This window comes from Pseudopodoces humilis, chromosome 10, assembly GCF_049639895.1.
Source record: "Pseudopodoces humilis isolate 2021_Gansu_Grassland_sample_001 chromosome 10, ASM4963989v1, whole genome shotgun sequence".
Lineage (NCBI taxonomy): Eukaryota > Metazoa > Chordata > Aves > Passeriformes > Paridae > Pseudopodoces > Pseudopodoces humilis.
The window spans coordinates 2,778,900-2,793,942 of record NC_142209.1 but is presented as its reverse complement, the minus strand read 5'-3'; the positions used below and the strand labels follow the sequence as shown (position 1 = coordinate 2,793,942).

The window sequence follows — 15,043 nt, the reverse complement described above, 5'->3', positions numbered from 1 at the left end:
GACCCTGAGCTTGTCCCGGGAGCAAGAGTCAGGCAAGAAGGAGCGGAAATCTACGCTGCTGCACCTTTATTTAGTGTTAAAGGGAGGGGCACCACCAGCGACAGAAAAGCAAATGTACATGGGGAAAGGGAGCAGAGACACTCGGGTGGCTTGTGGTGATGTCAGCAGCTGGGCCACCCTCTGGACTACCAAAGGAGCAGTCCTGCATGGGAATCGTTCCCGAAGGATGCACAACCACGCTGCAAGTAACGCGGGGATCAGAGGTGTGCAAACACCGGCAGCGAGCCCCGCTCCCTGCCCAGACCCGCGCTCCTGGGAACCTGCTCTTGGAGAGGTACAGACCCACGGAGTGGCGCAGACACCGCTACAGTCAGCCTTGGAAAGCCAACACCACCCATCCCTGCAGGGATGCTCTGCAAGGATAAGGAGCTACTCGAATCACGAGTGCGGGTGGGCGCCGAGGCACCACGTGTGCGTTACTGACGAGCACCCGGGCGGGCGGGGAGGCTCCGTCCAGCCCCGCCCGGCTGCGGAAGGCACGGAGCCGCCGGCTGAGCATCCAGCATCTGCGGGAGGGACAGGGGGCCACGCAGATCTCGCAGGGAGCCACGAAGCCAGGGGGAGGAGTGTTCAGTCCCGGAGGTAAAGCCGTCCGGTGGCAAGATTCTAAGGCGGGCAGGGGGGGGAGGATGATTTTGGGGGTGATTTGCAATTTCAGCAGAAGTCTTTGCGTCAGCGCCAATTAACTTCCTCCCCCAGCCCCATCTGGGAGCCATAAGCCAGCCTGTGCTGAGTCTTTTCATGTTTGCAACTTAAAATATGGGAGCAGACTGGAGTAAGAAACCGTTTTTGCTTTCCTCAAGAGTCACCCCCTATCCCACAGTCAGTGCTTGCAGCACGGCCCCTCTGCCTCTTCCTCAGCAGTGACACTCCCAGGTGAGCTTTTTTCACCACAGATTTGGTACTGCCCATCTGGCCACTCCACATTCCCTGTAGGGAATCCGACACTGCTGAGACAAACAACTGGGAGGTAACGAAAGGACTGGGAAGGAATACACCAACATGATCTAGCTATGAATCTCCTGCCTTTTGGTTGCTTACAACAGAGGTGTCCAAAAAATAGGGGTTGGGAAAAATTAAGACGTCCTATTTACAAGTTCATATACACTTAAAATACATCACCGAGCACTGTTCCTCTGATCCTGTGTGTTGTGCACCCACAGAGAGAACATGGCTCTAATGCTCATCAAAAAAATCTTTAAAGTTTTTTTTTTTCTTAAAAAAAATAAGTTATTTTAGGCCTGACAAATCACTTGCCAAAGGGAAGCAGCTGTTAAACAGAAGCAGTGACTCAGTTATACAAGGGCAAAGAAAGCATCAGTCAATGAGCTTTAGAGGCCTGTATAATGAGGGAGGCAAGTTCAAAAGCTTCAAGACTCTTCCTCTCTGGCTCACGGCTGATTGCCAGCGTTCGGTGTGCAGCACCCCAGGGTTGAAGCTCTGGGGTGTCTGACGGGGCCTGGGTGGCTGATGGCAGGACACAAAACCCTACAGCTCTGCCCTCTGCAGAGGGTAGGAAAGCTCTGGTAGGACTCACCATGCTCTCTCTTGGCAGTGAATTGGTGCTACAGAGCCCGCCCACAGGAGGCAGGGAGGGGCAGGGGGAGCAGGGCCAGGGCTCCCCTCGCTGGCCGTAGCTCGGAGGGGTTCACCCTTCCCAGTAATGCTTGGGGCTGGCACTGGCAATGCAGTTTGTAATGCTCAGTGAATTCAGTAATTCCTCCCCAGGGCTCGCTGCTCTGTGTCCACCTCCCAGCGGCTCCTACCTGCACCGCGTGGAAGCGCGGGGGTCGGGTCCCCCTCCAGCTCCGTGGGTGCAGACCCGGAGCCCGGGTCCAGAGTGCACCGCAGCAGGGGAGGAGGCGGCTCCAGCCCTCCACCCCCTCGCCCCGGGGCCAGGGGAGATGCCGGCGCAGCCGAGCCGCAGTCCTTGGAGGAGGATGGTGAGAGCTGGGGATCTCTGTGGGCGGACGGAAACGGGGAGAGTTTCATTTCCCCGCGCTGCCGGGGCGAGGGGGCGGGGAGGGGGCGTCCCAGGAAGTTCAGTTTTTGTCATCACAGGACAAAAAACAGGATGAGCACCACTAGTAAGATGACGAAGAGGACAACAATTGCACACCACTGCCGTCGATCTGGAAAGAAAAGGAAGCATCAGTCTTCCTGCTTTAGTGCAGAAGGAATACTGGGGGATCATTTTTCTTCATGTACTCTTAGGAACTAAATTCAAGCTTAAGCCACAAAAAGCCAGAACGACAGTTCCTGTGGGAGAAAGGCTGTGGTACTGTATATTGCAGTGAGGCATTCTCCTCCAGGATACATTGGGGTTTGGGAACAGCTGTGGGAATTCTGAGGCTTCTGCCCAACCAAGTTCAAACAGCTTTGAAAAGCTGGCTCAAAAGCAGTTGGGAGGAACAAGCAGAGAGCTGCTGTGTTTGCTGTTCATTCATGGAGTTAAGTGTTTGCCAAAGAAACAAGAAGGGATCCTGTGAAAGCTGCCCTGAGGAACTCTGCCAGGAAGAGATTGTGGCGGCTTCCCTAGGACAGGGCCAGGAATCAGGTTTCCCTGGACATCTTTACACCTCGTTGGCTCAACACCACATCACCTCTGAGTGAGGATGATGCAGCAGTGGGGACAGGGCTGCGGGCACCCCCTCAACTCCTAGGCACAGCACTACCCCAGAAAAAGCCCTCCTGCTCTCCCTGGCATAGGTGATTCCAGCAGAAATGCTCTTTCACAGCACTCAGAAACACTGCAGAAATCCATGGGTTTTCCCAGAGGAAAGGGCAGAGACACGGTTCACCCATGGATGTGCTGCTGCTGAGCTACTGGTGACCCCAAGTGCACTGTCAGCACTCCAAGAGGTCTCTCTAGGGCTGTATTCCCACTATCTCATAAATCCCTCGGACAGCCTAATCCAGCAGAGTGGGAATGCTTTTCCTCCTGACAGGCTGCTGCCTTCCCAAGGTCCTGAGCACCCAGGGGAGAGGGGTGCTGGAGGAGGTGCTGGCCACGCACAGTGCCACGCGGAGACAGCTGGCACCACAGGACTTCCCAGCAGCCAGGCTGGGCTTCCTGTTTGCTCTGCCCACAGCCTTATAAGGACTTTTTTGTGGGTTCAGCACAGAATTCAGCTCTTTCCTCTACCAACTGAGAGAGATGTGACCAACAACAGGCCTGCAGGCGCCAGCAGCCCCAGGGCAGGTGGGATTTGGGAAGGGGATTGCCGCAGGCATTCTGGTTCAGGGAAGCCACACACGGCTGCCGGTGTTTAATGACACCTTGGCAGCTTTAGTTCCACAGGCAGCCTGGGAAACTGCAGCAGAGCAGGAGGCTGCAGAGCTCCCCCTCCCACCAGCTAGAGGGGGATTTTCTCAGCAGTAGCAGCATAAATAGAAAGGCATCTGTAAATAAAACAAAGGCAAGGGACAGGCAGCAGAGCAGTGTCTGGGCAGGAGCAGCTGCCGGGCTTGGAAGCCTTCTGCCTTCTTCTCTCAAGAACTGAGAGCTGCTCCCTCCCCTTGGTGGGGTGGGTTGGGAGCACAGTGTCCCAGCCTGAAGATCCAAGGGCTTGTCTCTCCCTTTCCAGGACTGGATCCCACTTCCCAGGACCTACCACTCGTCATGTGAGACACTTTGGCGAGTTTCTTCATGACGTTATCAAGGCGCGACTGAGTGCTGTCTAACTCGTGGGAGAAGTCATCCAGCATCCTGAGAACACAGAAGTGGGGCACTGGTCAGCACGTGGCACATCCCTTGGGGGTTCTGCTCACACACGTGGATCAAAACACTGATGTGAGCAGAGTGTCACACCTTGGCAGCCAAAATGAATGTGGCCTCCTCTCCTCTCCTGGAAGCATCCAAGGGAGGGGAGAAAACCTGCTGAAACAGAAACTCTGCTTTGGTGGGAAGTAACTTGGGATTCCTGCCAGGCTGATCCTCCCTGTGTGTTTGTGGCTGAACTCTACACACATCTGCAAGGTGAGGAGAGGGGGGGCGTGGGCTTCCTCCTTACAAATGGAAAGTCTCATTTATAATCTGTGATTAGCAGAGACTGGTTAGATCTACGTCAGCCTGGACTTCAAATCTCTTCTCTTGTTCAGGGCTTGCAGTATAAAATCTTGTTTCAGTCATGGATCAAGTGGGAATGAGATCTGCAGTTGCTTTTAAGGTGCTTTTCAAGCTCTGCATGGAAGTTACCCTTTTACTTCCTCCACACAATGACTGTAATGAATCTGAAAGCCTTCCTGAATCCATGCTTTGTCAATGCCAGTGCGCATCCAGAGTCAAGGTACCAATCCAATTGTCTCCAGCCAGTGGGACTTCAAAGCTTAATGCATTTAAAAGGATAGACTTCTTCATTTGGAGTGCCAGGGCACTTGTTAAACCTTCATTCAGTGGGGAAAACCTCACTGTGGTAGTTACAAGCTAATCCAGCAAGCACTGATGGCTTGTGTGATGATCTAGAAACAGACACGCCACACCAATTTCCTCTGTGAGAGCAGAGGATTTTCATGCTGCATAACTTCACACAGGAGGCAGGTTGAAAGTTCCTCCTCTCCATCAAAGATGAAATCACTTCACAATGGACATGGCCCTCCAGACTCCTACCAGCCAGACAAGGAGGGGGTTTTAGCCATGAACCCTTCAAGCCTTTCTGGAAGCATAGCTGTTAGCCTGCACAACTGGGAACTTGTTTGCAAAGGACAAGAACTGGGAAAGAAATCTAATTTATATGTAAATGGATGGATGCAAAATGACTTTGCGAGCTGCCCTTTAACCCTTTGCGTGGGTGAGGGTTATTTTTAACCTCAGTGATGAAGAGCAGCTCTGTGCTGTTTCAGAGCTGAGAGCTCCTGGCCCCAGCAGCAGTCCAGGGGCAGCACAAAACCCTGTAGAGGGGAGAAGTGGCCAGTATCTACATTGCACAGCACCTCCTTCCCTCATCTGCTGGCTGCCTGAGGGGAAGCATGTGAAAAGCAGAGGAGGAAAGGTAAGGTGGCAGTTAAACCTGCCCTAGATGAAGGCTTCTAAAGGAAAGAGGTTGCAGTTGGATCCTTGCAGACTGCAGTACAAAATGCTTTCCACAGGCTGTCAGGGAGAGGCTGCCTGAGGGACCAGTGAAAATTCCAGGCTGTACCAGAGGCTGAGATAGGTGTGTGAGGACATACAGCCATGTTGCAGCCAGCTCCATGCCAGGTTTTTGCCACATGTCTCACACTTACACTGCTTGCTCTTCCAGCTCCCCGCCAATGCGCTGGGACATGTTCTTCAGCACCCCGATGCTGCCAGAGACCAGCTCCAACTGCTCATCCTGCTGCTCCACAATCAGCTGGGGCCAAAGAGAAGGGAAACGGGCAATTACAGATCTGCTGCCTGTAGCTGGGTTGGAGCCAGCCCAGCCAGTGGACAGGCACTTGCTGCTCAGCCAGCATCAGCTGTAAGGCCTGGGCTCAGACCTAAGCCACCAGGAATGAGGTCTGCATTCCTAAGAAATGCTGGAGAGGAGACAGCCAAGGGAAAGCCTCCACGGCACGGTGTCCCCGTGGCACAGCAGGCTGCAGCCTCCTGACATCCCTGTAAATCCAGCCTGAGGTCATCCACGCTACACACACAGCTGAAGTGACTTCAGAAAGCTCCAAGAGCTGGTCATCTAAACCCTTGGCAAGGTAAGCAGGCCAGGGATGCTGTGTCTGGGAAATGCCACCTGGAATGTGCTGCAGCTAACACAGGGTTAATGCAAGCAGAAGGCTGTTGCAGCTTCTACAGCTAAAAATAGCCAGCCTGGCTCTGAATGTGCCAAAGGAGTAAGTCTCCTGCTGTTTTAAGTCATTTTCAGGACACAGTCACGCTAAGGATTAGCTTTACCCTAGTTACCTATTTCTGAAGCTATTTATCTCCCTGGAGTCAGTAGGTAAAACGTGTCTGGAAGCCGAGGTGGCACCATGGGTCAGGAGCTTTAGCAGAGTTTGCCATCTCAGAGTCACTGCCTGTGTCAAGGCCCTGTAGTTCTCCAGTCTGTGCCTGGCCTGGGCACTTCTCCAGGCAAACTCCCCTGTCAGCTGGGAAGTGCAGCTGGGAAGTGCCTCACCAGGGGTTCTCCCAAACCCTCTCACAGCCTTTCTCACTAATCTCACGGTGACAAAAGCAGGAAAAGGAAGCAGGCGCGTGCTCCTGCTCCCAGCCTGTTCTGATGGGAGATGAACACAAACAACACCGAACATTTTTTAACCAGGGGAAGTTGCATAAGACAAACGGGCCCTTTTCTTTTTGCAGTGTTTTTACTCTTCCAAGGGTTTCAGCAATCCTTGTACTATTAAATCTTAGTGTGCTACATCTTCCAGATTGTTCCGACCGCGTCCTAAACTCAGCAGAAGCCCCGCACCTCCAGGGTTAAAAACTTTGTGTCAGATCACCCAAAGCTGTGCAGCACAGGAAATGCATGCACAAACACATGCCACAAGAGAAGAGGAGGAATGTCAGGTTCCTGGAGCCAGTCCCCCTGGCACCCATTTGGCAAGCAAAGCTATTTAGTCTGTGATGCCAGCTGCCTTACCTGTTGTTGAGCTTGCTGCTCCTCGATGAAATGTGAATTTGCTAATTGCAGCTCCCGGTCCAGACGGCTGTATTTGTCAGGTCCAGAGCTCCAACTCTGACTCCCACTCTCTCCTAGGAGTGCCTAAACAGATGCAGAGAGCTCTTAGCAACACCCTTGTGTCTGCTCACAGCCCGTCTACAGGGTGAGGTGGGAAGGCACGCAAGGCAACCCTCGTGTAGACATGCACACAGCATCCCTTTCCTTCTGCTCTGCTGCTACTCAGCCAAAGTGCTGTCATGAACTAAACCAACACAGAGCCAAAATGCCAGCCTGGGAAGTCTCTGCAGCCTGGAATTGCAGAGATACCTCTCCAGCAGCAGGAGAGCTGGAGTGTGGCTGACTGACAGTGCGTGCAGGAGGCCCGTACAGCACAAAGGGCTGGCAGAGGCCTGCTCAAGAGGCAGCACAGTGTGCTAGGACACGTGAGCTGGGAAATGTCCGGATATATTGTGTTAACAGATGTACAGCTCCAACTGAGCACTCTGCTGCTAATGACAGGGGCTTAAGAGGGTCTGGATAAAGTACTTAACTAGTTGAGCTGACAGTAAAATAATGCAATATATAACCAGAGCAGTGCTGTATGCTTATGTTCTATAATCCAGGCTCTTCAGCTGCCAGCATACAAAGTTACCCTCACTGCCTGCCCTACAACCTGAACAGAGAAACTTGTGCAAAGCCTGCACAGATGTGGCTTTCCAGCCAAGCATGCCTGGTTCCTGAAAGGGGAATAACCCAAGCTGGAGAATAAACGACCTGCAGGTAAGAAACTGAATGCTGCAATCCTAGGGAAGGGTTAGGGACTCTGCCTTCCAGTGAAGAAGCCAGGCTGTCTTGTAATGAGACCATCCTGCAGCTCCTGGCTGTGGGCAGGATGGAATGACTGAGTATTTGTGAAGAACAGCAAGACAATGACCAGGCTGCAAACAAGATGGTCTCTATGGTTCATCTGACTTTTAAGGTTCAAGGAGGGGTGAGGAAAGCTGACAGACTGACCATGCAGGAAGAAGCCAGCAGAACATCTGGCTTTGTCTGCCCCTGAGACACTGAGCAAGCTCCTGATCCCTCCAGTTTGTGGCAAAGGCAGCTCCTTTTTATTTAATGCAGTGCACTAGCTTTGCCTGCAGCTTCAATAGAAAGGGCCTGTTGGCCAGGCTGGGCTGTGAGGGTCAGGTCACTGCTAGCCAGCCCCTCAAACACAAAGCCCAGCACTTGCAGTCTGGAATGAAGGCGAGGGGCTGGGAAGGGAGAGGAAGGCAGCAAGGGGAAGTCAGTTTTCCTGACCAGATGTCGCTGTGTGAGCTGGGCCATATGGTCTCCTGCAGCTATCAGGAACCTCATGCAAAAGAAAGCAGCAAATTGCAGGGAAAGCTACAGACTTGTTTAAGCATGAGTGTCAGGGACTTTGCTGCTGGGAGTGTTCCCCAAGCACGTCAATTAACCCTGTGACAAGCTCAGGAATGAGCTCTGTGCTTCTCAGTTTGTTGTTTTTTTGCCACGTGTGGTAAGGCTGATGCAGTACAGACAATTAACTGTATGAAGCACTTTTACTGGAGTGGGTCTGGAAGTCAGCTCCAGGATCTCCTTACAGCCTCCCCATCAGCCAGGAAGGAGCACAAGCTGCATCTATTTCTATTCCTTAGATTACAAGTGCAGACAACATGAGACTCCTCGAGCTCCTTCAATCTTCTTACATGGCTATTACGAGAAGCAGCTGCATGAAAGGATATTGCACCATCTTGGCTCCTAAATCCAGCAGAGCGCAGGATTACATTCATTGACATGGATTCTGAGCTGGTTCCCCCCTCGAGGAGGAGGAGGAGGAGGAGGGAGATTTCCCTTTCCATGGCATGATGCAATGCTGACAGTTGTACACAACCAGCTCTGAAGACAGAGACAGATGGTGAATGCTGACTTACTGCTCTGAGTGACAGGCTTGGGAGAGGCTGGCAGCAATGTGCCTGTGAGAACCAGCTTTCCCAGAGCAGCCAAATGGACGCGGCTCAAACACAGCTTGGCTGCAGCGTGCGAGCCCCTTCCCACACCAAAGGTTTGTAAGGGGATGGACTCCAGACAGGATATACACTTTAGCAGATGTACATGGTTCTGGTTCTCACCTGCCTGTTTTTTCTTTCAGCCAGTGCTTGCATGGAAGAATTTGACATCTGATCCTTCATGTCCTGTTTGTTCAACAAAAGAAGCAGCATGTGAGCATTGGATTTGAGGTGACAGGCAGATTCAGGTGCTACAGGACTGTCTACACCCACCAAGGCTTCCACAAGGGGGAATGAGGGAAGGGATATTTTCTTTCAGAATCTGGAAACACACTGTAGGAAGTTTCATTGTTATACTAATACTGGAATCAACAGCATTGGGATATTTTGAAAATATTCTTCATTTACTACTCATTTTGCTCCACTACAACCACAACTACTTTGATTTGTATAATAAACTCATGTTCCCACTGACAGAATGTAAGGAAGTGTTTATCAAGGCCCTGAAGCCTATAACCTCCTGTGATTTATTCCCAACTGCATCTGCTTTAATACTCTGTAGTACGAGGTAGATTTCCTGTTCTGTGGCCATCTTCTCTGACTGTATCAGAGAAGATATCTTCTCTCCTACCAATTAATTTTTTCTGTGGAGTTCCTGCAGAAGGTCACTAACCACAGAAGGCTCTCCATCACAATGTAACATAACCTAGTTCTCATAAATTAGCAAGTAGTCAACGTCACCTTGCAGAGGCTGATCCACCAGCAAAGTTCTGATGCCATCAGAGCATTCATGCGTGTGTTTTACCATTCAGAGATGTGCCACCCATCACCAAAGAGCACCACCACATCCCTCCTGGTTAATTCTCACTGGCTGCAGGGCATCACTAATTCCCCTGTGGAAACTGGAAATCAGCTGCACAGGGCCGCTTATAAATTTCATTTCCCAGTGGGAGACACTGCTCTAAAACCCACTAGCCAGCATTTTTCCAGCCAGGAAAAGAGGACCAGAGAGCAGGCTTGCCTGATCCTGCCCATTAGGGAGTGGACTACACTGAGGGCAAGGCAGCAAACATATGCCTGCTACCTGGGGCCAGAGTGGTTTTGGGATCAGTTCCCAGGGCAGCAAGCCTTAGGAACTGTATCCAGACCACAGGACTGCAGGTAGGGTAACAGGCTTGCTGCCAGCCACACCAGTGCATTCTGTGGAGCAGGAACATCAGAGTCATAAGGGGCAGCAGAAATTCAGTGTAACTATTAATAGACAGAAAACTTCCTAACCAGTAGTTTGTTACCAGGCACTGAAGCTTTTGGAAAGATGTTTCTTCTCTATTTGTTACCACCAAGTTGTTAAAATCCCCTTTTTGCTTCTCAAGCGTAAGCTTAAACTAAAAAAAAAAAAAAATCTTCCTCAAGTTAAAAATAAATCCAGTGGTTTGTCTGGACTATTTTGCAGGGGTAGGAGGTTGAAGTCACCATGTCAATGACACCAGGCTTTAACCATCTGTCAGTGTTCAAAGTGGTCTCCCTGTTCCTGAAAACCAGACATTCACGATTTCCCTCAGCCCTGAAGGGAGGCTCCACATCGCAGCTGGGTCTTCACTCTTCCTCCCGTTACCACAGGCTCCCAGCTCGCTGTTGCCACAGCAGTGTCAAGAGTTCCAGGGTCAGCAGCATAAAAGGAGGGAATTCCACGGGGCACCTGCACCCCCAAACTTTTCTGGGCAGCTCCAGGAGGGAACGCACGGGGAAGCCTGAGACTCAACAGGTAGGAGGTTTATTCTCTGCTCTCCAGTCCAGCACAGAACAGCCCCAAGCTTTCCTTTTTTAACCACCTAATGCCCCCCACACCTTCTCCAGGCCCTGAGCCCAAGGGCAGGTTCCTTACCCTGACCACCTGCCGCGTGCTGGTGATAAAGGCTTTGCGGATCCCCAGCTCCGTGGCATCGAGGTTGAATTTCCGCGGGTTTGCCTCAACAATGCCTGGGCACCGAGTCAAGGAGTCCCCAGAAGCGGTGTTGGGTACACACACACACATGGACACACAAACCCTGAGCGTGCCAAGTGGCCACTGTGTTGTGCCTGTTCCCAAATTCTGATTAGCAAAGTACAGCACACTGGATGGAAAAGGAGGCATGGCAGGAATGCGCCGTGCAGCGCATGCGCAAGGTTTCTCTTTTCTGTGTTTTTTTTTGGTTCTGTGATGCTGCACAGCGTTTTCAGGAGCACTCAGAGGAACATAAGGGAAAAGGAATATTTCTGGAAGCCAGCCTAGAGAACAAACTGACTCCACAGAAATCCAGATTCACACAACACAATAGGCTTTCTAGAACAAAGCGTCTTAGAATATACCTTGCAAAAAGGGAAACAAAAATCCTTAACTTAATTTTTCATCTGCAATTTGAGAAAAGCTGATGTGAATCCAAAATTCAATCCCAAACAGTCCTGATTTTTGCAAAGAGTGATTAGGACTTGGCTATTCAGTACAACTTGGGAACTGCAACTACAAAAAGGATATTAATGGTTTCATCCAAGTCTTCCAGGTCCCACTCGATGCTCCGCAGGTTGTTCCTGAGCTCATTAGTGGTCCAGTCGATCTCTTCTCTTGTGGCGATGGAGGGATCTTGCAAGAGCTCCGTCCACCTCTGGAAGAGCCCCTGGGCAGTGTTCACGGCTTTCTGCACCTCCCTGCAGCCGGCAGGAGAGTGAAAAGAAGCCATGAATTACCATCAGCTGCCCTGCAGCAGTGACACTGGGACAGCCCCGTGTCCAGCTGAGCAGGGATGCCACAGATTCCTCACAAACATCCTTCCTTTCAACTCTTTGTTTATTTTGTAAAATAAGGATTTACCCTGTACCTTGCTGCAGCATGAAGTTACTCATGAAGGGACCTATTTCTTCAGGGGAAGCTGCTGAGTGTCACCCAGGCAAGCCAGGGCAGAGGGTCTGAACAAGGCAGATCTTTGGCAATCCGTGCTTTGCATTCCTCTCTCAACAGTTTTCCTCTCAAGGCCCTTAACTACCTATGTAAGATACCCCAAGGGCACACAGAGTTACAGGAACTGTCCCCACACCACAGCCAGGCAGATTGTTGAGTGCAGAACTGTTTATTTTAATTCAGCATTTAAAAAAATACACAGCCCTGCTACACTGGCTTAGGAAACACAAGTTTTTTCTGCTGCTCTAAGCTCTTTTGGAGATGAGTGCATTCACAGCAGGGAAAGGCATTGCTGACAGCTCTGGTTTGGGGCAAGCAGGTTTGTAAATTTGGGCCACAGACTCTCACTGTAGTTATCTGCATTTACAAACTCTGCAGTCCCAAAATGTGAACTGCTCCCTCAGGTTCACAGGAAGCTGGGATTAGGAAGGGAGATGAGATCAGACTGTGCTGGTGTCCAAGGAGGCCACCATGAGCTTGCACATAGCAGCCAGATGTTTCACCCCTGTGAAGGAAAACGGGGGAGGTCCAGGGCAGATGAACTGAGGTGCCAGGACTGCAGCTCTCTAAATTCCTCAAGGGCCAGAGCTCCTCCAATTGCTGTCTAAGCTGCAGTTTCTCAGCACTCTGATGCATGTCCCTCCTCTCCTCACACGCCTACAGCTCCAAGTCTGCCACGCTGAGTGGCCTAAAGTCAGCAGCCTGCACTGAGGATCTGGAAAACTTCATTCCCTCCTCTACTTGCCAGCACAAGTTTTGGTTTTGTTTGTTGGTTTGTTTTTTTTTTTATCTGAGCACACTTGTGGAAGTCCCCAGCAGCAAGAATGTAAAGCAGAGATGGATGTCCTCTGATGGGAGGAGTTACAGTCACCTAAGTTGCTAACAGCAACTCTGGTGGCTACACCACCACCACCAGCCCCTCTGACCTGCCAGGTAATAATTAACTCTGGGAGTGGCAGCACATCCCCTTTCCCCTCCCTGCATGCTGCGGGAACATCTCTGGAAAGTTTGACAGGACGCTTGTTCCCCACCCATGGCGACTCCTACACTTTCCTCTTAGCATGAGTCCAACCTGGTAGAGGGATTTGATTTCCCTGGCTGCACCAATATCCCTTCCCACACTTCCCTGTTCCCACATGGCTCTCCCAAACACCCCACCAGGAGCCCCTCTGCTGCTCCTCACGGCTGTTTCACTGTGACACGAGGCAGAAGACCCCAGCACAAGCTGAAGGTGGCCCCAGGGCAGTGTTCAGTGATTGAGCTGCTTTCACAGAATCACAGAATTGCTGGGGTTGGAAGGCACCTCCGTGGATCACCCAGTCCAAATCCCCTGTCAAGGCACCATCAGCTAGAGCAGGGGACACAGGGATACCTCCAGAGGGGCTGGGAATGTCTCCAACAAACTCCATGACCCCCCCAGGAAGCCTTCTCCAGTGCTCTGCCTCTCTATTGTAAAGAAGTTGTTCCTCACGTTAAGCTGGAACTTCTTGTGTTTTAGTTTATGGCCATTGCTCTGTGTCCTGTTGCTGCAAAGGGTCTGGCACCATCCTCCTGACACCCTTTAGAAATATTTATATGCATTGATGAGATCCTCTGAGTCTTCTCTGGACTAAACAGGCTCAGCTCCTCACCAGAGAGATGCTCCAGACCCCAAATTAGCTTTGTGGCCTCCAGCGGACCCTCTCCAGTTGCTCCAACAGAGCTCCTTTCACCCTATTAATGACAATTTTCCTTTGGTCACCTTTAGCTTCTATTTCCCTACGTTCAGGCTCTTCTCTGCAGGCTTCCTCTCATGGCCATTGTTTGTCCCACAGCCTGCTCCCTGCTCCTCTCCGCCTTTCCCCACGGTCACTCCGGCCTCCAGCCGCGAGCCCCCAGCCCCGCTCTGCCCACTGTCCCCAAGGCGCACCTGCAGCCAAGGCCGGGGGGGCCCTCACAGAGCCCGGGGAGGCCCGGCCGCGGCCCGGCACCTGCCCGCCTCACCTCAGCGCCTCCCACGCCGGGCCGCCATCGCCGGACAGGCCCCGGAGCCCTCGCTCAGCCCCTCAGGAGCACGGCAGGGCCTGGCCGCCATTTTCTCCCCCCCCCCCAGACCCCCGCCCGCTGCTCGCCCCCCGCTCCGCGGGCCTCCCGCTCTGCGGGGCGGCCGTGCCCTCCCTCCTCCGCGCCCGAACGCGGCCCCGGGCGGCTGCGCGTCCCTCTGCCCGTGCCCCGGAGCCCGCCGAGCGCGGCGCTCACCCCTTCACCACGAAGAAGGGGTCCTCCATCGACATGGCGCTGCCGCCGCCTCACGCCACGGCCGCCGCCAGGCCACGCCCCCATCGCCAGGCCACGCCCCCAACAGCGCCCTCCGCCGGCCACGCCCCCGCCGCGCGCCAGGAGGGGGCGTGGCCGGGTGACGTCATGCCAGCATGGCGGCGGCGGGGCGCGCTGAGGGGTCTGGGCGCTGTCCCGGCTCTTCCAGGGAAGCTCGGGCAGCTCTTCCCGCAGCGCTGGGGATCCCGGTGTCCTTCTCACCCGCTGAATCACACGCAGGACGGGTCAGGTCGGAAGGGAGCACGGCGAGTCTCCTGGTGCCACCTCCCATCTCATCCCAGAGCACATGGCGCAGGGTTGTGTCCAGACGGGTCTGGGATATCTCCAGGGAGGGAGACTCCGCGACCCCTCTGGGCAATCTGTGCCCCTGCCTGGCCACTCGTACAGTGGAAAAGTTCCTTGTTTTCAGGTGGAACTTCCGTCCATGGGTTCCTGCCCCTTGCCTCCCATGTCCTGGTGGTTGGCACCACCGAGCAGAATGTGGCTCCATCTTCTTGGCACCCCTTCTTTAGAGCCCACAGCGCTCCAAATGTGGTCTCACCTGGGCTGAACAGAGATGCAGGATCGCCCACCCCAATGCCCTGCTCTCAGCAGCCCTATGATGACAGGGGTGGTTACATCTTCCCCTGTAATGCCTTCCCACGATGGCCCACGGTGCTCAGCACCACTGTGCCACCAGCAAGACCATGCAGAAGGTGGTGTATGTCCCATTCCTTGTGTTACGTGGATTCAAGATACTAATTTGTTATTTTAGAGAACTAAAAGCAGCCTCCTCAGTGAAGAGAGGAAGTGAGGTAAGGAGTTCAAGCACCATTTCCTCACACACCTGCAGTTAGCAGCAGCATTGCTCACGTCAGACTCTTCTGTGTGGAAGAAATTTTGTGCTTTATACCCCATGACAGTAAACTCTTGCCTTCTCACAGGATTTGCAGTCTTTAAAACCTCATATAAAGCAGCCAGCCGGCCTCCCATGACCCGGATTCCTGGACTGAAACACAAAGCTGGGTGCTGTGGGGCTGTGTCCCTGCCACAGGAGCGGCTCAGGCAGGCAGAGTTCCCAGCCGGAGTGGGAGGAAGCAGGAGGGAGCGACAGGCAGTCTGCTCGGCTCCTGCTGCCCTTCCTGCCCCGGCAAGGCACAGGCACT

General features: G+C 52.9%; 1 protein-coding gene and 1 long non-coding RNA gene across 2 annotated transcripts; one reads left to right on the top strand and one right to left on the bottom strand.

The window, feature by feature from the left end:
- Positions 1 to 49: 49 nt before the first annotated feature.
- On the bottom strand, positions 50 to 13,917 carry STX6 (syntaxin 6). Its single transcript, XM_088060412.1, has 8 exons — positions 13,821 to 13,917; positions 11,152 to 11,332; positions 10,533 to 10,616; positions 8,771 to 8,833; positions 6,615 to 6,737; positions 5,284 to 5,390; positions 3,675 to 3,769; positions 50 to 2,192 (listed from the first exon to the last, which is right to left on the bottom strand). Exons 1-8 carry the CDS (start codon positions 13,853 to 13,855, stop codon positions 2,116 to 2,118), a joined length of 765 nt encoding a protein of 254 aa, XP_087916538.1. The 5' UTR covers positions 13,856 to 13,917; the 3' UTR covers positions 50 to 2,115.
- On the top strand, positions 5,410 to 10,522 carry LOC106628457 (uncharacterized). Its single transcript, XR_001331848.2, has 4 exons — positions 5,410 to 5,727; positions 7,259 to 7,415; positions 8,297 to 8,703; positions 8,791 to 10,522. It is a non-coding gene; the product is annotated as an uncharacterized LOC106628457 (long non-coding RNA).
- Positions 13,918 to 15,043: the final 1,126 nt, after the last annotated feature.